This window comes from Ursus arctos, unplaced genomic scaffold (genome assembly GCF_023065955.2).
Source record: "Ursus arctos isolate Adak ecotype North America unplaced genomic scaffold, UrsArc2.0 scaffold_33, whole genome shotgun sequence".
NCBI lineage: Eukaryota > Metazoa > Chordata > Mammalia > Carnivora > Ursidae > Ursus > Ursus arctos.
The window spans coordinates 17,934,470-17,955,719 of record NW_026623019.1 but is presented as its reverse complement, the minus strand read 5'-3'; the positions used below and the strand labels follow the sequence as shown (position 1 = coordinate 17,955,719).

At 40.0% G+C, this 21,250-nt stretch overlaps 1 protein-coding gene and 1 non-coding gene across 15 annotated transcripts in view; both read right to left on the bottom strand.

Annotated features, from left to right (window-relative positions):
• Positions 1–21,028, bottom strand: part of CEP78 (centrosomal protein 78) — a 31,871-nt gene extending 10,843 nt beyond the window's left edge. For 3 of the 14 annotated variants that reach the window (XM_026518808.4, XM_026518809.4, XM_026518807.4), the window contains exons 1-12: positions 20,514–21,026; positions 16,763–16,935; positions 16,596–16,668; positions 15,432–15,535; positions 13,813–13,987; positions 11,744–11,857; positions 11,013–11,077; positions 10,615–10,726; positions 7,577–7,712; positions 6,334–6,379; positions 4,840–4,968; positions 572–649 (exon numbers count right to left, since the gene is read on the bottom strand). In XM_026518808.4, coding sequence (XP_026374593.1) covers positions 572–649; positions 4,840–4,968; positions 6,334–6,379; positions 7,577–7,712; positions 10,615–10,726; positions 11,013–11,077; positions 11,744–11,857; positions 13,813–13,987; positions 15,432–15,535; positions 16,596–16,668; positions 16,763–16,935; positions 20,514–20,766 — 1,458 coding nt within the window. In that variant the 5' untranslated portion in view covers positions 20,767–21,026. Of the gene's footprint in view, positions 1–571; positions 650–4,839; positions 4,969–6,333; positions 6,380–7,576; positions 7,713–10,614; positions 10,727–11,012; positions 11,078–11,743; positions 11,858–13,812; positions 13,988–15,431; positions 15,536–16,595; positions 16,671–16,762; positions 16,936–20,513 lie in introns of those variants that run through there. The other 11 variants (XM_026518806.4, XM_048218368.2, XM_048218372.2 and 8 more) reach the window with 9 other exon arrangements.
• TRNAE-CUC (transfer RNA glutamic acid (anticodon CUC)) lies at positions 10,022–10,094 on the bottom strand. The gene has a single exon. It is a non-coding gene; the product is annotated as a tRNA-Glu (tRNA).
• Positions 21,029–21,250: the final 222 nt, after the last annotated feature.

The following is a 21,250-nucleotide window of genomic DNA, read 5'->3' as shown; positions in this document are numbered from 1 at the left end:
TTAGCCTAATGTAATTCTCATAGCACATATTTTTATCTTTCATTGCATTCTTAGTTTTCCAATATTTAATACTTATTTATTTAAATTATTCACTGCCAGTACATAGTTTCGTCATGCCTTTTATGCTACTATATATGCAGTATAAGCATAAGTGCTTTCTTGAACTGAAGCGTCATGAACAGAAAATAAGCTAACGTCATATAGAAATACACATACACCAAAAAAACCCTGACATTTTTACTTAAAAAAAAAAAAAAGATCCATGCCCCATGTGGACCCCAGTGCAGGGCTTGAACTCATAACCTGGAGATCAGGACCTGAGCTGAGATCAAGAGTCAGATGCTTAACCGACTGAGCCACCCAGACGTCCCTAAGATTTTTACATTTTAAAAACATGTTTTCTGGAATAGAGATCATATGACCACTAAATGTAGTAAACACAAAGGTTCATATGGTATAACCAATTTCCACTGTATTAGTTCTAAAGTTTATAAACTGCATGTGTATGGCTTAATATCAAATAAAAATAAAACTAAAACACTTCCAAAAGTATAAGAAAAAACTTGTTTACCTCACTGACTCGTTTATCAGCCTTAAGCCTTATTACTCTTTCCTCCTTTAACTGCTTTAGGCACTCCTCCAGCTTTTCCTAGTGTGAAGAAATAGAGTACGTATTATGAACAATTCATAGTAGGATATCCAAAAGCCTTTCCAGTTAGAGATCTCACCAAGTATTTAGGCACAGAGCCAGAAGTAAACTCAGATTTCAGGATTATTATCTATTACTTATGATATCACCATGCTAGTGAAATTACCAAAAATATCAAATTAGCATATTAAAAATGTATTTGAGTATAACGCTTTCCAAAACAAATTTGTGGCAGCTCACCATAAAAGGCATATGTGTATAATAGTTAGGTCAGAAATAAAAAACTAAGGCCAAGAAAGGAAAATTCTACTTTTACTAATGTGTCCCTTTATAATAGGAAATCTTATTAACACAGTTAAGCCACCCGAATTATGTAATTGCAGATTCAAATGCATTTTTAAAAAGTAGACACTTTTAAAGCACTTTACTATGTGCCAAGCCCTGTCCCACTAGGAATTTCCTGGGTATTAAATAATTTAACGATCAAAACCCTGTAAGGAAAGAACAATTATTAAGTCCATGTCATCTTACAGGTGACAAAACAGAGACAGAGAGAAGTGGAGTAGGACACCCAAGACCATGTCACCTAAGATCGTAAGGTGTGGAGCCACATTTGAACTCAGGAAGTTGGGCGCCATGCCTGTTCACAGAAGTGGTAATCTCCCCATTCACCAATGTCAATAAAATAGAATGCACATTGGTAAACCCCCTTTTGATTTCCAAGAACAAGACACTTAAGTCCTTGCAGTGGGGGACACTACTTGTGGTTGGCAGAATTCTAAGATAGCCCCTCAGATTCCTACTTGCTAAACTATATAATCCTCCCAGTTAATCAAATGCTAATCTAGGTGCTGCAGTGAAGGGATTTTGCAGATGTAATTAAGGTTTCTCAAATCTTTAATTGATCTTAAGAGATTATTCTGGGTGGATGTGACCTATTCAGGTGGTCCATTAAAAGGGACTGGGATCTTCCTTAAGATCTAAAGTACAGAGGGACAAAGGGGAGATTCTCTGTTGCTGGCTTTAAACACGTCAAGTGTGATGTTGTGGCAAGGAATGCAGGAGAGAGGCTTCTAGGAGCTGAGATTGTCCCGACTGACAGCCAGCATGGAAAGGAGGATCTCGGCCCTACAACTCCAGGAGCTGAATTAGGTCAATGAGCTGTGTAAGTTGGGAGTCGATTCTTTCCCAGAGCCTCTTGATGAGAACGCAGCCTGACCGACAACCTGACTTCAGCTCTATGGGATGAAGCAGAGATCCTAGTCATGCCCTAGCTGGACTTCTGACCTACAGAACGGGGAGCTCGTCAGCGGGTGTTGTTTCAAGCCACTAAACTCACACCAACAGAAAATTCATATACTACTCAACCCCCATGAACAAAATGGTTCATGAACAAAATGAATGACTGTTCCTGTTTTAAGCCACTGTTTTGGGGGTGGTTTCTTATGCAGCAATAAATAAACAAAATACCTCTATTTATTAAAACAACAAGGTATATTTACACATTTTAAAGGCTTTTGAACAATCACTTAAACAAAGAATTTCAGCTTAAAGTTTAGTTTACCCCGGGTGCATGCAGGTTGGGGAAGGCACTCTATTATACACTGTCATTGAGAGAGGAAACCAGTACCTGCTTCTGCGCAGTGAGTACATACACCCAGGAATCTGCCCTAAGGAAATCACCAAAGACATGGGCAAGGATTTATCTACCGATAGGTCAATAAAGGACTGTTTAGAACTAAACCCTAGAAGTAAGCTACAAGCTCCCAAATTGGGTTGGTTTAAATAAAAACAGCATACCCATATGAAGGAATGCTCTGCGAAGGCCACTCAAAGATATTGACAACAAGAGGTCTGAACCAGAGTTAATGAATGGGCTTCAGGAGTTCTATATTCAAAATGTATCTGTGTTTTTCTTGGGAGATAGTACATAAACTTAATCTAAGATTCTCTGATGTAGAGAAGTATTTAGTGACAGGACAAAATATTTTTGATACCTTTTTAAGACAAAAGGGTAAATTAGGTGTGTGTACTACAGAGGTGGCTTTTATTTTCTTCAGTAAGTTTTTCATTGGTTTTAGTATTTAAAACCTATTTCGTAGAAATTCTCAACAAATAAGTAAACAAGAAAGTCTCACCACAATCAGAGAAAGTACATACTGAAATGCTCCATCCTCAACTGGCTCTGAACAGAAACAGCACATTGCGCAATTACACGAAACAGCTTCTCCCTCTAGTGGAGGGAGTTAGAACATCATGTTGGATTTTCATGAAAAAGTCTACCCTCTTCCTACAGAGTTTTAAGTAATTCATGCTCTTTAAAAAAATATGAAACCATAAAAGACTCTTAATCACAGGAAACAAACTGAGGGTTGCTGGAGGGGAGGGGGATGAGGGGGTGGGGTAACTGGGTGATGGACATTAAGGAGGGCACAAGATGTAATAAGCATTAGGTATTATATAAGAACGATGAATCACTAAACTCCACCTCCAAAATTAATAATATATTATATGTTAATTAACTGAATTTAAATTTAAAAATTTTTAAAAAGCTCAGTGTCTACACTTGAAAAAATACAGAGCCAAAATATTAGAAAGTAAAATTACTTGACATTCTGTTATGTAAATTAGACAAATGATCAGGTTTCAGAGAAATTTTCCTTCTTGTCATCTGCTCTTCTTCCCCTTCTATACATTGTTGACTAGTTTGATTTTTTTCTGGAACAAAGCTCCCATCATACTGTATCCCTAATTTTATGTTCAACTTTTTTCCATTTAACATTAGATCGATCATTTTTTTATATAGTCAGGGGATTCATAGCCTTGATTTTTTTCAAAGATTTATTTATTTACTTTTGAGAGAGACAGCGTGCACCTGTGAGCTGGCAGGGGAGGGGAGAGAGAGAGTGTGAGAGAGAATCTCAAGCAGACTCCCTGCTGAACAAGGAGCCCAACTTGGGGCTCAACCTCCCGACCCTGAGATCATGATCTGAGCCGAAATCAAGAGTCAGTCACTGAGCCAACTGAGCCACCTCTAACCTTGACTTTTTTAATGGGCTACAAAATATTCCATTGAGCAGGTCTCTTGGTTCATGTAATCATTCCTTTAGGGTTAAACATTTAAATTCTTTCCAACTTTTCAATATTATAAAACAAAATAACTACTCTGATGCATGAAGGCTTTCTCCCACATGCAGGATAATTTTTTTGCAATAAGTCAATAAAAGTGAGTTTGAGATCAAAGCAAATGAACATTTTTAAGGTTCTGTGATACTGATCTCCAAACTGCTTTCCAACAGATTCCTAAGATTTTAGACTGCTTTCAGCAATGTATCGCTTGGTAGATAACTTCTACTATTAACTGTTGGCTTGCTTCCTCACTTTAAAGTACAAGAAATTTAGGGGAAGGGGGTGTTTTTATCCCAGCACATAGCACATGAAAAGTAATTGCTGAATAAGGCAAACCCGTGCCAACACAAGATCTATGTGTATAATTAGTAGGTGAATTTCTCTTTCAGATTGTATTTTAAAAATTCAGAATCTCTGTGGCTACAACCTGGGCCTCCCCGTTAGCTATATAACCTTGGACAAGTCCAGTAACTCTAGGCTTCAATTTCCTCATCTCTAACATGAAAATAGGTTCCCACAACACACGGTTCTTGTGAGGATTACAGGAGTTGACACACACATAAAACTCAGAAGAGTGCTTGGTACATAAAGAATGTTCAATTAATGCTAATGAATATATATGAATGCAAATAGTAGCGAAGGACTTAAAATCAGATGGTCTCAACTCACTCACACATCCAGCCCCTTAGAGGCAACCTTTCCTTGAGCAGGTTTTAATTTTTTTAAGTAATCCCTACACTCAACGCGGGGTTCGAATTCACAGTTCCGAGGTCAAGAGTTGCATGCTTTACTGACTGAGCCAGCCAGGCACCCCTGCTTTAATTGTAAAATAGGATACACATACTGTTCATCAGTCTATCAACAACTGATGACGTATGCTGATTTTTATTTCTCAGAATTCAAATGTCCACCGTCCACCTTGATCTAAGCTGAGGAATCGGTGAGGGAAAGACAGAAGCCGCGGACAAGTTCATCCAGTGCGCTAAGCAGGCTTCCACCTGCCCAACAGCCACTACGGTTTGAAAAATAATCTCTGGATCTTTAAAGTGGAAACTTCGTACCTCTAATGCTTCTTGTTTCAAACCGGTTTTCTCGGGCTCTTCTTGAACACTTTCGGATGAATCGTCGACCTCTTCAACTTCTGAAGAGGAAGGACTCTCTACTGTCACGGTCACAGGAAAATCCGACTGCTTAGAGAAAGACGACAAGGTTGGAGAACAAAACCCGGATACCAAATATTTACAGGACATTTAACACAACGGATCTGACGTATTGAATCATTATTTATAAATGTCTTCCACTGCTTAGTCTAAAACAAGCAATGACGAAGTAAAATGACAATGACTTATTTTTGCTGTCACTGTATAGAATTCTGTTAAGATTTACATTTGGAATCGCCCATAGTAGTTTATTAACCTTCTTTCATATAAGCCAAGGGAGGAGCCAGGGTAAACATCTTTCTGAGACCAACTTTATACTACAGATGAGAAATTTACTCTCCACTGTCAGGTACAAAAAGTCCGGAAGAAAAATCCATCAGTAGGGGACTGATAAGATGAATTAGAAGAATAATTAGAAAGTTAACATATCTAGTGAAAAAAAAGGGAAACGTTTAAAAAATTAATCACTTACACATACACAACTAAAACAGACCCATCAAAAACCTCATCTTATCATCCTTAAGCCACCTTAAGCCCAAACTACTGTAGTGGCAATATAATTCTGTCAAGTCTCACTGCCTCGGGAATGCAGTTCAGTATGTTGTTTCCAAACATTTGAAAACTGATCTGATCACAACCCCATAAAAAGTCTACAGATCAAAAAGAGGAGTGCTGAGGTTACATAAGTGCACAGAAGACAAGTCACTAGACCATCATTTTAACCACGGGCAATAAATCCCAGAGTACAGGAAAATCTCAATGGTAGAATGAGGTGTGCACCCCTTCTTTTAGACATGCAGGGGGCAGGACTCACAGCCGGGGTGCTCTTCTCTCAATCCAGCAGTGTTACCTTACTCAGAGCAACTACGTAGTCTCCCAGGACAAGGGCGGAAGGAGAACCTGACACTCTGACAGGATTGGCTGGTTCTAACGCCATGAGGCGGATGGACAGGGAATGTGTGTGGCCTTGGTGAGAGAGGAAGAAGTGCTCTGGGAGAGCAGAAGCTCCGGGATTGGCTTATTTTGCCATTAGGATCTGGAACTTATAAAGATAGCCCCCAAATAACATTTCTCGAAAACATAAAGACATTCTTGAGAATGAGAGTGCCAAATGTTGGGTCAGAAATGGCAGTCAAATTCCTTTCATTGGGTAACAGGTGACTTGTGGACTGGAGAAATGGCTTTCCTGTTTACAGATGAAACCACAAGATGCCCAGTGTGTCATAGCCACACAACTACATAGTGTCATTGGGAGAGCAACCTGACAAGTTGCAAATGGATTTCAGAGATGGAAATGTTTCCTGTAAGGCTCTGTTTAGTTTGAAAAGCAAAGAGAACGCCCTCCCACCTCTCCCACTTAACCTCCTATATATTGTAAATATGAGAACTACATACCTGCAAATGATTATATACATCACGAGTTTTGATTAATGGAAAACCCCTAAGGAGAAACCAACAAATTAAACATTGATGTGAACATCAAGAGTTAACGCCAGTTAGCAAAATTTGCTAGTATTATCTACAGTAATACTATGAATAATACATATGAATTGTGTATAAGCAAAATCAGCTCAAAATAAGGACCTGGGAGGCTCTGCTGTGGAGAAAACGGAACAGCAGTCAGCAGCCTGGCTTGTCATAACTCTCTGAGCTCCTAAGAGGTGTCTTCACTTTCTATGCTCAAGACTGTTTCGATTTCCAATCTAACTTCTTTGACTAATAATTATTCTCCAACTGACAACTCCTTGTGATCAGAATGGTCTTGAAATTAATAACTATCATAAAAAGAAGATATGAAATCACAAAGTCATGAAACTGAAGTGTAAAGACTGGGGGCCTGGAACTAGAGTTTATGCAATAATAATTCACATCACCATTTGCAACGGAGATTATATTCATCAATTCAATGTGAGCAAGTGAACAATTATTTTACAGAGTACCTACCTCAAGTCTTACTTAAAATCAATTCTTTGCTTTCTTAAGCAATTGTTAATCCCCAATTTCTTCAATACTACCAAGTAAGTTACTTGAAAATAATCTACAGCAAACTAATTCACTCAGCAGGCCTAATATTATAGTTCAACCATTTAAAGAGACTTTTATACTCCTAGGATAAAAAGTGCTGTGCACCGTTATCCCCTGGGTAAGTAATCAGCTAAAGCTAGTTAAATCTAATTTGATTTACTAAATCTGATTCACTAAAATGAGTTAAGCCTGTTGACTGAGTTAGATTAAGTCTAATCCATACTCCTGATGCATTTGGCACTAAACTATTCCCCAGGCTGAAAATGCCTTTTTCCCCCTTCCTTACATATCCAAGTTCCTCCTCTTGCACTATAGGGCCCAGCTCAATTACACCCGCCTTTAATGAAACCTTTACTCACCTGTACAAGTGCAGAGAATGTTATCTCCTCTTGACTCCCACAGGGTTACATGTGTTGTGACACTAAAGAAATAACTTGCAGCTCCCAATTATCATTTTTTGTTTTTTTTTCTTCCTTCAAGGACTCATTAGGCAGAAGCCATGTGTGAGTTATTGTTTTGTCCTCTAGAGAAACCACTAGAGACCTCCCACATAATAGGAGCTCCAAAATGAAAATTTCGGAACGACTAAAGACAGGGAATAAATATACTCTACCTGCTCCTTTTTGCACGTTCCGCTGTGCGCCACGGCAGGAAACCAGACACGCCAGGAGGTAGAGCTTCGGGAGCATAATATTCTTTACCAAGGGACTGTTTCCTTCCATTACTTACAGGTTTCTTTGTGGCCAATCCTATGTTTGCGAAAGCATTAAAGGACAAAATCAAGATGCGCTGAATGGTGACATAGCAATCGTCACATGTTCGCACTTTCTAATACAGGCATCTGCCAACGACGCAAGGCCATTAATAACAGGGTCATTCTGTAAAAAATGCTCTTACAGAGTCTAGCAATGTTTACAAATATAAGTTCTCACAGAGTAAAAAGTTATCATTTTAACTAAAATATAAGTATATGAGATGCGTAAAACATGCAAAAATAAAAAATATACCCCAGAGAATGAAACATGCATGATACATCTTATGTATCATGCAGAAATATTCAGTTTATTCTGAGATTGAATCTCAGACTATCTTTGGTATTTCTGAATCTCAAAGATAGAGAAACACTGATACATCCCTGATTCCTGCCAAAGAGAATCTAAATTAGACCACAATTTCAATTTAAGATTAATTTTTTTATGTAAAAACAATCAAAGTAACAGGACTGAAAGTTGCTAAGTGGCAGGTAAGTCAATGTTACCCTCTGTAAGTCTGTCAACTTTTACTGCTCATTTGATTTCATATAAAAAACAAAAAAGAAACAAGACCCAATGGATAAAAGAGCAAGATATGGAGACTTGGCCTACATTTCAGGAGAAAAAGTCAAGTATCCTTAGGTGAAATACTTAGTAGCAAAAACTAGACCTACATGCTAATATACTTTATTTAGAATAAACCATATATTAAAATTGACATTTAAATATTTCTTTCTGTTACTGAAAACAAGTACTATAGGTTTGTTATATTTATTCTCCAAATTGATTTTACTATACTACTTTAGCAGATTTGGATAGCATGAAAAACAAAGCATATGTGGTAACAGACAGCAAATATTTCATATAGTGTAGCTTACTGATAATCACCGCGTGACCCTGTGTGATTTTTCTGGATAAATTTATAGGCCTCTTAAAAATATACAGAAGTGCCAGTTATCTTGCGCTATTTTCTGTTTTTTAACGTAATTACTCTCAAGGAAAAAATGTTCATCTCTATGTGGTGTGTACGTGTATACCTCTCCCCTGACTTTCAGAAACTAATGCGGGGGGCGCCTGGGTGGCGCAGTCGTTAAGCGTCTGCCTTCGGCTCAGGGCGTGATCCCAGCGTTCTGGGATCGAGCCCCACATCAGGCTCTTCTGCTAGGAGCCTGCTTCTTCCTCTCTCACTCCCCCTGCTTGTGTTCCCTTTCTCGCTGGCTGTCTCTGTCAAATAAATAAATAATAATAATAAAAAAAAAAAGAAACTAATGCGGATGCCATTTGTAATTAAATCCAAAAGAATTCACACTTATCTTGCTAGGAGATAAAATTCCCATTAAAGTTCTTCTTTCTGTACACAAGATTACAATATGAATGTGACACAACTCACACAATTATTTAACCCCTATACTCACCTGGATCTAACTAGATAGCCAGACACTGGTGTGGCTTACCTCTATGTCTCCATATAACTGAGGCAAATACAAAAAAAAGCCCAAGATATAAAATTACTCTTAAAACAGCTCAGCGAGCTAAACGTCAGTCACATTTCCACTTTGTTTAATCATGCTAAGAAAAAAATAAGATTTTTAATTTTTTATTCTCATTCCACGAAGTCCTATTATACACCACCAAACACTAAAATTACAGACATCTTAATATAACATATATATTTTTACCTATATATATTTCTATTTCTAAGATTATATTAAAATACCAACTTAAGACACTTTTAAGAATGTTTTACACATGATGTAAACTTTTAATAACAATATATAATTAGTGCGACATCACAAATCTTAGCTTCTTTGTATATATTATTTGACTACTAAAATACCAGTTTCAGGGGCGCCTGGGTGGCACAGCGGTTAAGCGTCTGCCTTCGGCTCAGGGCGTGATCCCGGCGTTATGGGATCGAGCCCCACATCAGGCTCCTCCGCTATGAGCCTGCTTCTTCCTCTCCCACTCCCCCTGCTTGTGTCCCCTCTCTCGCTGGCTGTCTCTATCTCTGTCGAATAAATAAAATAAAATCTTTAAAAAAAAAAAAATACCAGTTTTAAAATAAAAATTGGTAGAAAAATTGTTAAGCTTTCTTTTGATTTAATAAACACTTTTAATTTCTACTTAATATTTGTTGACCAAACAAGTAGATTAATGGAGAATCAAAAACATACCTTTTAATAGCAAAAAAAAGAAGTTGTATTTATGAAAATGTTTACAATACTATTAAAAAATTACATAATATTTAGGTTATTTTGAATTTTTCACCAATTTATTATTTATTTCTTTATTTTAGGTAGGCTCCACACCTGACGTAAGGCTTGAACCCAGGACCCCGAGATCGAGAGTCACGTGCTCTACCGACTGAGCCAGCCAGGCACCCCAAATCTTTCACTAATTTAAAAAATAGACCAATCAACTCAATGAAACCTTGTGAATACATAAAAAGTATAACTATGAAATCATGTAGAATTTTAATTTAACTTAAAATGAAATGGAAGAAGGAAAATGGCAAATTATATGCAAGCTATGTGGAATTACGTCAATATTCCAGGCAACGCGGTCACCTGTATGCCTATGTTGTCTATGCTAACAGACCACAGGAAGAGAAAATGAAAATCTTAACCAAGAAATATATTCAAAATAATGAACTTTTTATGAAAACAGTTAATTTTTAAAAAATGGAAGTACTGCCATCCCTTTTTAAAATTATTTCTGTATTCCATAAATTCTCATCATCTGTATCAGAACATTTATGGTCTTTCTGACATGCATGTGGTTAATACTGGTTGCTACCATCGGTATCATACGATGGGAAGAGATTCCAATTTTAGCACATCAGGGCACAAATGGGGCATAAACTCCAGCAGTGTTAAAAAGCCAGGAGAGAAACAGTTACCGATTCTAATAGTAGCTTTCCCTTTCCGACCACTTCCCAGAACTAGAGTTCTCTTTTTCTGTCTAGCAGTTTTGAATGGTTCCTTCACTGATGGAGAAGTTATCCACTGGTACTGGAAGAGAAATAATAAATACTCTTTTCAGTTACAGGTAATTTATGAGGGTTTGATCTCAATTGGAAATTAAGCTATTTTGAATTAATAAAGGTTTGCAATGTGCATTTCTGGGATCCCAAATTAAAGAATCATACAATGTTTTCAACACAGAAAAGCCATTTGATTTGACTTAATTGATTTAAGATGGCAGAAATATGCCTTGATAGTTTAATTAGGGGAAAAGAAAAAAGAAAAACACGCAATTAAAGAAAAATTCTTCCTAGAGAACTACAACATGTGTTACCTCTGACTTGGCGCTCCTTCCATTCTGGAGAACTTTTTTGATAACTGCTTTCATCACAGAATGATCTAAGTAAAATAAATTGAAATTATAGTAATTGCTTCCCAATGAGGGGTTATTCCCATTTAAAAACAAACACCAACTCATTACTGCTTTTCACATAAAATTAAATATAAAACCCACATTATGTAATTATATACCTATTTCCCCCTTTCTAGCTCTAATTTCTTCCTCAAAAACCTAAGATGAAAGCATGCCCCCTCCCACACTGCCCACAATGCCCACGCTTTGGGCAGCAGCAAAGATAAAATCTAAACACGTGGTTTTGGATACCTTTGGACAGAAAGCAAACGTCTGGGCACTGTCCAGACGCTTAGATACCCAAAGGGCACCTAATCCATCCAAGCCAAAGTCCTGATAGTCTCTCAAAGCTGCTCCTCTCCTCAGCTCCCCTTTTCTCAGTGAACCAACTCCATCATTTCTCCCTGAACTCCTCCACTAGAATGTAAGCTCCATGAGGGTAAGACTTTAGTCTATCTGGTTCACTGCAACATTCTTAGTGCCTAAAACCTGTGTCTGGAACACAGAAAGGATTACTTGCTAAACTGAGAAATGAATGAAATGCTCTTTCCAGGAATGCAGAGGTTCCACGGGAAGGAAATAATTCTCTTGGTGGAAGCTAGCTCATTATCTGTTTTGCTATTTGTTAATCAATTAAAAAAGGCGTAACATACCAACGAGTGGATTTTTTCTTATATCCAGAATGACCAGAGTTCTGTTGGTTTCGAGGGCCTTTAGTAAAGCCTTTGCTCCTTCATTGGCGAGGCCGCACTGCTGCAGGTCAAGTGCTTTCGATGAAAGACAAAAGGTCATTTGCCAACTCTACACAGATTTAACATACAGACAACTCTCACGTATTCACGCACATAAGATTTCTGTACAAGAAGTCATGGCAGGTTTTTAATCTTGGGTATTGAAAAAAGAAAAATAGGAAAGTATACACAACACATATAATACAAAATCCAATAATAAGTTTTGGATGGGCCACGACTATCCTACTCCTAGTACCAATAAATCACCCAACATATTTTACAATTACAGAGCTGAAGAATAACTCTAATTGTCTATGAGCGAAAAACATCACAAAAGGAGTCTCGGTTCATCATCAGCAAGGAGAGTGGCATAAACCTCATAGGCAAAAGCTGGGTGGGGCTCAGAAATTGCACTGCACGCCTTTGATAGGATCTTGAGTTCCAAATCACTTTTAAAACTAGTTAAAAGGAAAAAGCAAAATAACAGATCCATAATAATTGTTAGTTTTAGAAGAAAAAAGACAAAGACGTCTAAGAGGATGTAAATAATAACAAATCCAAAGAATGTGTGAATAGGGAACATATGCTAAGCACTTATCAGGAAAGAATGAGTCAAGAACAGTCTCTTTAAAAGATCAAAGAACAGAACAAATGATCATCAATACCAGTAGTTCTGAGGTTGAACAACGTACTCATTGAAACTAAAGGGATCATCACAAAAGCACAAGTATAAAAAACATTACATAAGAGGAAACTATCATATGAGCCCTTCTTTAAAAGCGTTGTGTAAACCATTGCATTAAAGTAACTGGGGTCTTTTAAAACCCTGTAACACACAGAAATAAGTCAGATATATGGAAACAATATGATGTGATCCTTACAAACTCTTACCACAGAACGGACAATGGATATAATTAACCAACTAGCTAAATCAATAAAAATAGCCACTACATGTCACTAGTATGTAAATACAAATTAAAACAATAAAATGAGATTGTTCCAACAGATTAGGTCAAGATCATATAACAAAAACCTTTTAAAAAAATGTGCATGCTGTTTTGACCTACCAACTCTCTAAGAATTTAACCAAAGGAAATAAGAGACATAGGCATAGGCAAGGATGTGTATCAGAGTACTCTTTTTAACAGTGAAAATCTGCAAATAGCTCATACATCTAGCAAGAATGAATAAGCTAGGTGTACTACGGCATATTCATATAATGGCACAGTCGCTAATAATGATGTGAGAGATGTAAATGTGTTGACTTATTCGGATGCTCATACTATATTAAATGAAAAAAGTTATCAAATTTGGAGTAATCCCACTTGCATAAAAAAGGGAAGGTTACTCACTTTTCTAGTGTTACAGTTTTTAAAAGTGACACAAGCCAGGGTTTTGCAGGGAAAGGCCTCACATGCACTGTTCAGGAGGATTATAAATTGGCACAGGATTTCTGGATGGTAATTCGGCAACATGCAATAAAAGTCTTAAAAATATGTCACATTACGAGGTCCTTCTGCTTTTAGTAACTTAATCTATAGAACTAATGCAATGGTCACAGAGGTGTGTTCACTATACATCGTTCCTCACAGAGAAAAGTACAAACTGCCTAAATCTAATTGCAAAGAATGATTAAACTATTGGACATCAATATAAAGGAGGGCCACGTGATCCAGCATTAAGTAGAAGAGCATGAAATAGTAACTGTACTAGGAAGTCCACTGTTTTAGTGTCTGAAGGGTACAAACACATTGATAGAAAAACGAAACACTAAAAGTACACCAAAATGGGTATGAAGATTATGGATAATTTTGTTTAGCTACTCTGTATTTTCTATAGAGAATATATATAACTCTTAGAGAAGCTTAAAAGCACAAAAGGTATCGGGAAAAAAAAGGCTTTAAAAAAAATCCTATGACAATGGTATCAAGCCAAAAGCTAAACTTATATTTAACATTTAAAAGTCCAACACTTTCCATTTTAGCATTTACCTCTAAGCCATAAATCCTCACTGAGAGATTCTGCAAAGGCACCTGCGCCAAGGTCACCAATGAGCGTGTTGCAGTTCAAAGTGATGCGCCGCAAACCAGCCATACCGTCCAGATCAGGCCTCCTGTACCGAAGACTCTCAGCCCAGATTTCTTCGTGCCTTCTCATCGTCTGATACTTCAAAGATTTAACAGGATGAAGTGAGGACGTGTGGCTACAGAGGCAGGGTATGCCTACTGAGGACGGCTTATCCTGTCACACATTTACACGCACATACCAAGCGTATCTGCCAGGGGGGTCAACCCGAGAGACCGAGCAGTCGAGCCCAGCTCAGGAGTCTCAGTGACCCAGACTCTCATTTGCCAGTGAGTAGACTCCAGCCACTGGGTGACCTGTGGCTGATTAGTTACATAAACCTTGACAATTACATTCTACAAATTTTACTTCCCTTATCTGCAAAGTCAGAGAATGGGTTCTCAATTCTGTTATTGCTGAGACTCTAAGTTCTACCATTCTGTCCTCCAGTGGTTTCCAAACACCTGATTGGGCATCCTGCAAGTAAACTCTCTGTAGCATGTATCTTATTTACTGATAAATTATGTACACGAAGTCATACATTCAGTTCTGCACATATATACTTCACGTACATTATAAACTACACATTTTTAAAATGCTACAAAATAAATATAGCAGTTCTAATATTTTCTTCCCTCAACCCAATGGATCTCACTTTAGAGTATGCACACCAACTTTAGAGGCCTGCAGTATGCAAAGCCAGTTTGACCTGCCTCAGGAAACTGATGGCTTGATTTTTAACCACAGAGAGAGTCGTAAAGACATAGTTCTCTATATTCATAAGACAAATTTTGGTAACAGGGAAGACTGACTTTAAAAGGAAGAAATCTTATTACATGCTCGAACACCAAAAGACTCAAAGTTCCTAAGCCAGTCTAAATGGAAAATCATTGGTGCCATTTTTCTATGAACGATAACTTATAAAAGCAACAAGTGGAAATCATAGCAAAACACTTCCTTGGTGTTTATTACATGCCAGGCACTATTTTATACAAACAAATTCATTTAATCCTCATCATAAAGCACAGAAGCTAAGTAATGTGTCCATAGTCACAAGCTATGAAATCGGAGAGCTGGAATTTGATACTAGGTTATTTGGCTTCAGAATCCATGCTCTTGACTGTTTTCTATATCTGGGGTCCATGGACTTGCTCTGTACAGGCCCAAAGGTAAACTATTCAGCTTTGTGGGCAGGTTTCTGTTGTACCTACTCAACTCTACTGGTGTAGGACAAAAACAGCCACGGTCACTACGTAAGCAAATGGGCGTGGCTACATTTTAAAAAAAACCTTAATTCCAGGTGATGGGCTGTTTTCAAGAACTAAAAATACATGAAAGTACATTAGATCCCTTATTCCTAGGATTAAATGGACTCTCTTTCCTAAATGGTAGAATCCCAAACTGGAAACTGGTCATAGTCTTTCAACAAAACTCAAACGGCAATCACATGTATCAAAAGACAAAGAAGATCTGCCATCTTGTATCAGAACATTAATGTGCTTCAATCACAGAATATGTTTTCACAAAAGTTTAAACATAAAATCACCTTTAAGATCTTGGCCATGTGATCTGCTCCCTGCCATGTCAGATTACACCCCGTGAAGTTTACTGTCTTAAGAGTGATAGAGTTCTTTATACCTTGACAAATAACTAAAAGGAAAAAAAAAAAAACCACACACACAATAAGATGAAGAGCCTACACAGTTTGGTCAATCCTGACTTATCTGCTTTTCCTGAGTCTACTGGAGGTTTCTAGCTGTAGTCTTAAAATCACTATCTACAATCTTCGCAGGCAACTGATGGACTGATGCACTCTAAACAGGTCAGTAATAAAGGGTTATCCCAGTTGACAGCAACAGTTTAATTCTATTGAGATGCTAAAACTGAATACTCTGAACCTGGCAAACTTTATTCCCAACTAGTCAGTAAAGTATTCTATACGTTTTGAGACATAGGAAAGAAAAAGAAACCTAAAAAGCCTAAGACTCTTCCTATTTTCATTTCCAATGATATAACCCAAACTCAGTTATGAGTCAATTTAAATGTCAACTATAAACCCAGGGTTTTATTAGCTGCTGAGCAATATACGAGAGCAATGTGAGACAGAACATGTCAAACTCTCAGTTCCCTCAAGTTAAAATGCAGCCTTCTTTACCACCCCAGACCACTAGTGGACACAGTGAACACACTGATTCTTTAGGACCCCAATCAACAACCACTTTCTCTGTGATGACTTCCATGATACGCTCCCACCAACACCACTGAATTTGCTGGCCTTTTATATGCTCCCATAGCACTTTGCATATATTTCCTATTTTTGGACATAACACAGTGCATTATATAATTATGACTGCATATAGATGTTTTAACTATTTAAGGATAATGATTTTTTTGTCTTTACAATTTGCTATTTCCCTTCCCGTAATTATTTCTTGATAAGAAAAAGATGAACAAAATAAAAAAAAGGGAAAATACAGTATAGGATATATTTGTGTGCCTTGTGGCTTAAACATAATCTTAGTGAAATTGGTTCGGAGAGTACCCAGCATGACAAACTTTCAGTGCACAGGTGAGATGAGACCAAGGTTTGAACAGGAGAACAGGAGACAACCCAGGTAGAAAAGATACAGACGGCAATTAACATGCATGCAGGGAAAAGAAAGGTGAAATCAGTCTGGTGGAAGGAGACTTAAACAAGACTGAAACTTACTTTCTAAACCTCCATCTCCAATTGGGCAATTTGCAAGAGACAGGTGCACCAGAGAGGTTGATTTATTCAATCCCTTTAATGGGGAGAAAAAGTTAAAATTTTTACGGTTTTAGTTTCCCCCCAAAGCAAACATCCAATGTTTGCAGGACACACTGGAGAAGACTTACCTGTGTCAAAACAGTTAAATCTCTCTCTCTCAGCACTAGTCCATTTAGCTCCAGGTTCTTTAGAGCACTCGACACACTTAAACAGCATTTGAGAGCTTTACATAACTGGAAGGTCACATCTTTGTTTCTTATCGCAGGAACACGACTTCTGCACACTTTACTTCTGTCAGAACCTAAAGTAAAATTATTGTAAGATATGTATTATCATCATGAGAAAGCATCTGCTCTGTGCTAAGGCACAGAAATGACCTGTCCTTAAAGCCCTCTTTAAAGAAGGACACGTATAAACTCAAATCGTCAACCACATGAGATACAGAAATATAAACTATGTGCATAGAGGTTCCTATGAAAGCAAAATGTTATATCTAAGCAATGGTTTCAAGATAACCCTGAAGTTGAATCCAGAAAGACAATGACCACATAAATCTGAGTGGGAGGTGCTTAACTGCAGAGAGAGCACCTGTCAAAGACATCCACGCCTGACACCTGCTGGCCACAGAAAATACTGCAGGTGAGGACGACTAAAGGCCAGGGCACAAGAGGGAGGAGACAGAGTCATAACCTCACTACAGAGGTTGGCCAAAGCAAGCCTGGGATAAAAAGCCTATGGCTTTTACCCCAAAGCTGATGAGGACAGGTGCTACCATTCGCAAAGTAAGAGTGCCTCTGAAGGTTAGAAAAAGGTACCTAGGGGCGCCTGGGTGGCACAGCGGTTAAGCGTCTGCCTTCGGCTCAGGGCGTGATCCCGGCGTTCTGGGATCGAGCCCCACATCAGGCTCCTCCACTGTGAGCCTGCTTCTTCCTCTCCCACTCCCCCTGCTTGTGTTCCCTCTCTCGCTGGCTGTCTCTATCTCTGTTGAATAAATAAATAAAATCTTTAAAAAAAAAAAAAAAGAAAGAAAAAGGTACCTAAATCAGATGGATTAGAAAAAGCACCTCTTCCTCAGGGCCAATTAGACCCTTGGGGCCTGGCAGAGCACAGCTCAGATTTCAAGCTTCTGTGCAGAACACAAACTATGCAGCCAATACACAATAATCCTGTGCTGGTGAGCCATTACAAGCATTACTTTAAGCGTGTATTTTCATTTTAGAAGATCACTGAAGGGGTGCCTGGCCGGTTCAGTCCGTTAAAGCGTTGATTCTTGGTTCCAGTTCAGGTCATGATCTCAGGATTCTGGGATCGAGTCTTGAGTTGGGCTCCATGCCCAGCGTGGAGTCTGCCTGTCCCTCTCCCTCTGCTCCTCCCCTTGTGCTCTCTCTCACAAATAAATACATACATACATACATACATAAAATCTTAAAAAAAAAAAAAAAAAAGATCACTGAAGCCCAGTAAGCAGAAGAACTGAGAGTAACTGATCCCAGAGGCAGCCAACACCAGCTAGAAGCTAGTGAGGTGGAGAGCCTGGGTGGTGCACGTGGTTAAGCAACTGACTCCTCATTTCGGCTGAGGTCCTGATCTCAAGGTCGTGAGATTGAGCCCTGTGTGGAGCTGAGCTCAGTGCAGAGTCTCCCTCTGCCCCTCCCCCTGCTCATGCTCTCTCTCTAAAATAAATAAAATCAAAAAAAAAAAAAAAAAAAGAAAAGAAAGAAAGAAAGAAAGGAAGGAAGGAAAGAAGGAGCTGGTGAGGATAAAGAAGCAAACCTAGGAGCCTGAAATCTATAGCCTGGACCCACTGAATGCAAGAGAAAACAAAGGTTCAGTGAAGGAATTCTGAAGAGAGTGGTCTCTATGATACATTTTTCTTACATTCAGTGTGAAATACTAGACAATATTAAGTACAATGGCCTTGACTTTGAGGTCTCTTCCCACTGTAACTGCTTCTGATTTCTAAGTTATTACTTTGGATAAATCAAGTCCCTTCAGAGGTATGGAATAGTTCCTACACCTGCATGAGATGTAGAGAATAATGTGACTTGTCTTCACCAGAAATATCCTTGCAGAAGAGATAACAGATGACGTGAAACCCAGAACCTAGAAAAGGGCCAGGCACATGACAAGTGTTCAGGTTTTTAAAAAATAAATCAGTAGTCATGTCCTCTCCTGGATCTTCACATCCTCCCTGTGTGCTGGCTACTCTGTCTCAGCTTATAAACATACTCAAGTGGGTCCGTTTTAAAGAACATCTTTCAGGCATAGGATTTTCTAGATCTTCTTTGTGGGTTACCTCAGTTTCTCCCATTCCTTCAAAAAGGGCCCAGAGATGACTAGCAGACATGTTCGGATGCCCCACAGGGCCCTCTTAAGGCATTAAGGATGAAGTGAGATTCTCTCCCCAACTCCAATCCCCTCCTACTGCGCTCTGTGTCTCACAGAAAGGTGTGCTATAAATTGTCACCCAAGCTTGCTGTGCCCCCCTCTTCTAACTGGTCACCAGGCCCCATCCATTCTGTTTCTTTGATCTCTGAAATCCAGCCCTCCCTTTCTATACCTTAATTTGGGCTCTCAGATTACAATTCACCCTCCTCCCATCAACTGTCTTCCATATGGAGCTCAGAGCAAGCTTCTATAAGTCCATTTCATCATCCTTGAGTGTCTCCCACAACCTTAGGGATAAACATCCAACCATTTGATAGGATAAACAAGGCCCCTCCCTGTGTGGCCCCCACCAGGTTTCCAGTCTCAGCTCTCACTTCTTTAACCCCTAAATTTCTAGTCCTGTACTTTAGTTTTGACATATTTTTATATTTCTCATACTTTTGCACAAGCAGCTCCCTCCTGCCATTTGAGTAGCTTTCACACATCCTTTCCTGAACTCTCCCTTCAATGTTCTCTGCTTTGCAGCACAAGAGGTCACTTCTTCCAGAACACTGACTACTGGGCTTGTGTTTACTTGCTGCCTCCCCCAGTAGAAGAGGAGATCCTCTAGGCCAGGAGCCTTGTGTCTCCAGCAGTGCTTGGTGCTGGCTGAGCTCGTTTGAGTGCCTGGAAACTTTATACAAACAACCTGCGTAATTTTTTGGGGGGGGGGGGAGGGGTAAAAATTATTTATTTTTAAAATTCCAGTGTACTTAACATACAGTGTTATATTAGTTTCAGGGGTACGATACAGTGATTCAGTAATTCTGTACATTACTCAATGCTCACCACCATAACTCTACTCCTAAACAACCTGCTTAATTCTAAGAACCCATGGAAAGTGTAGTTTAATGCCACTTTACAAGTGTGGGGATTGTAGCTCAAAAGTAACTTGATCAGGCCACACAGAGTGTAAGTCCTGGAATTCAAACCCTAGGCTCCCTTCACATCTGTGCTCTTATCCACTATAGGATGTCACTAAAAACAAAACAAAAACAGTTTGTTTTTCCTAACAGAGTTATGTCTTATCAAACTGAGCTATGTCATATCAAACGAAACGAAGCAGACGGCTGGGATGTATCACTTTTCTTAATTGCTTTGTTCTCTGTCAGGCTAAATCATTCAGAAAACCAGGTAACATCAGTCGAATTCTTAATGATGTCCCAAACGGCGCTAAGAGCTCTACAAGCAATAACTCGGTGCATCTTTGCAATCACCACGTACAGCGCGTCCTGTTAGCCCATATCACGGATGGGAACGCTGAGATCTACGGGCCTTAAGCGACTCGCCCCAGGCCACTGAGCAGCTAAGAGTCCTAGGCCACACGCCCGGTGTGCTGCCCCCAGACCGCGGCACTGGTCACCCGGGCCGGCGCCCAGCCGCCACCGGGCACCGTCTGAAATCCCGCTTCGCCGCCCCGACACAGGGCCCCTGGAAGCGGGAACTACAAACCTGTTTCGCCAAGCCACGGCTGGAAGAAGCTCTTGATAGAGACTAGGGGTAGATCTTTATTAATCTTGAGGGTGCTCAGGAGCGGCGCCCAGTCCACGATGCGCAGGCGGTCGGCATTGAAGTCCAGCACGCCCTCCCGCAGGCAAGCGCGCACCGACGGCAGCGGCACCGAGTCCTGCAGTGCGCACAGGTACTCATAGTGCGAGAAGAAGTCAGCCGCGGTGTCGCGGCGCAGCTTCACCGAGTCGATCATGGCCAGGGGGCGGCCTCGGGGGACGCCGGCCGCGGAGACAATGCCCTTCGGCGTCCGGGAGTGCTGGGTCGCCCACAGCCGGGCGGCTGCGATCCCGCGGCTGCTGAGGACCGGCGGCTCTGCCCGAAGACTCAGGGCCCCGGGCCCCAGCTAGGCCAGCCCCTCGAGGCCGCGCTCCCGCGCCGACCCCCGCCCTACGGCGCTGGCAGTTGGCGCCCGCCTCACCGCCCTCGGCGGCGCGGGCCTGCGGTTGAAGCCGGCGGGCGGAGCCTGCGGAGGGGGTGCGCTGAGACGTCAGCGCGCTCACGGTGCGTCAGCACGCAGCCCCCGCCCCTCGTGGGGATGGGGCCTGAGGACGAGAGGCGGGACCTTCGAGGCGAGGGACGTGCGGAAGGTAGGCAGTTTTCGGAATTTGGGGTTTGCAGAACGGTTTTACTGGTGGAATAAGAGTAAGCAGCACATTTAGAAAGTGCTCTAAACTTCT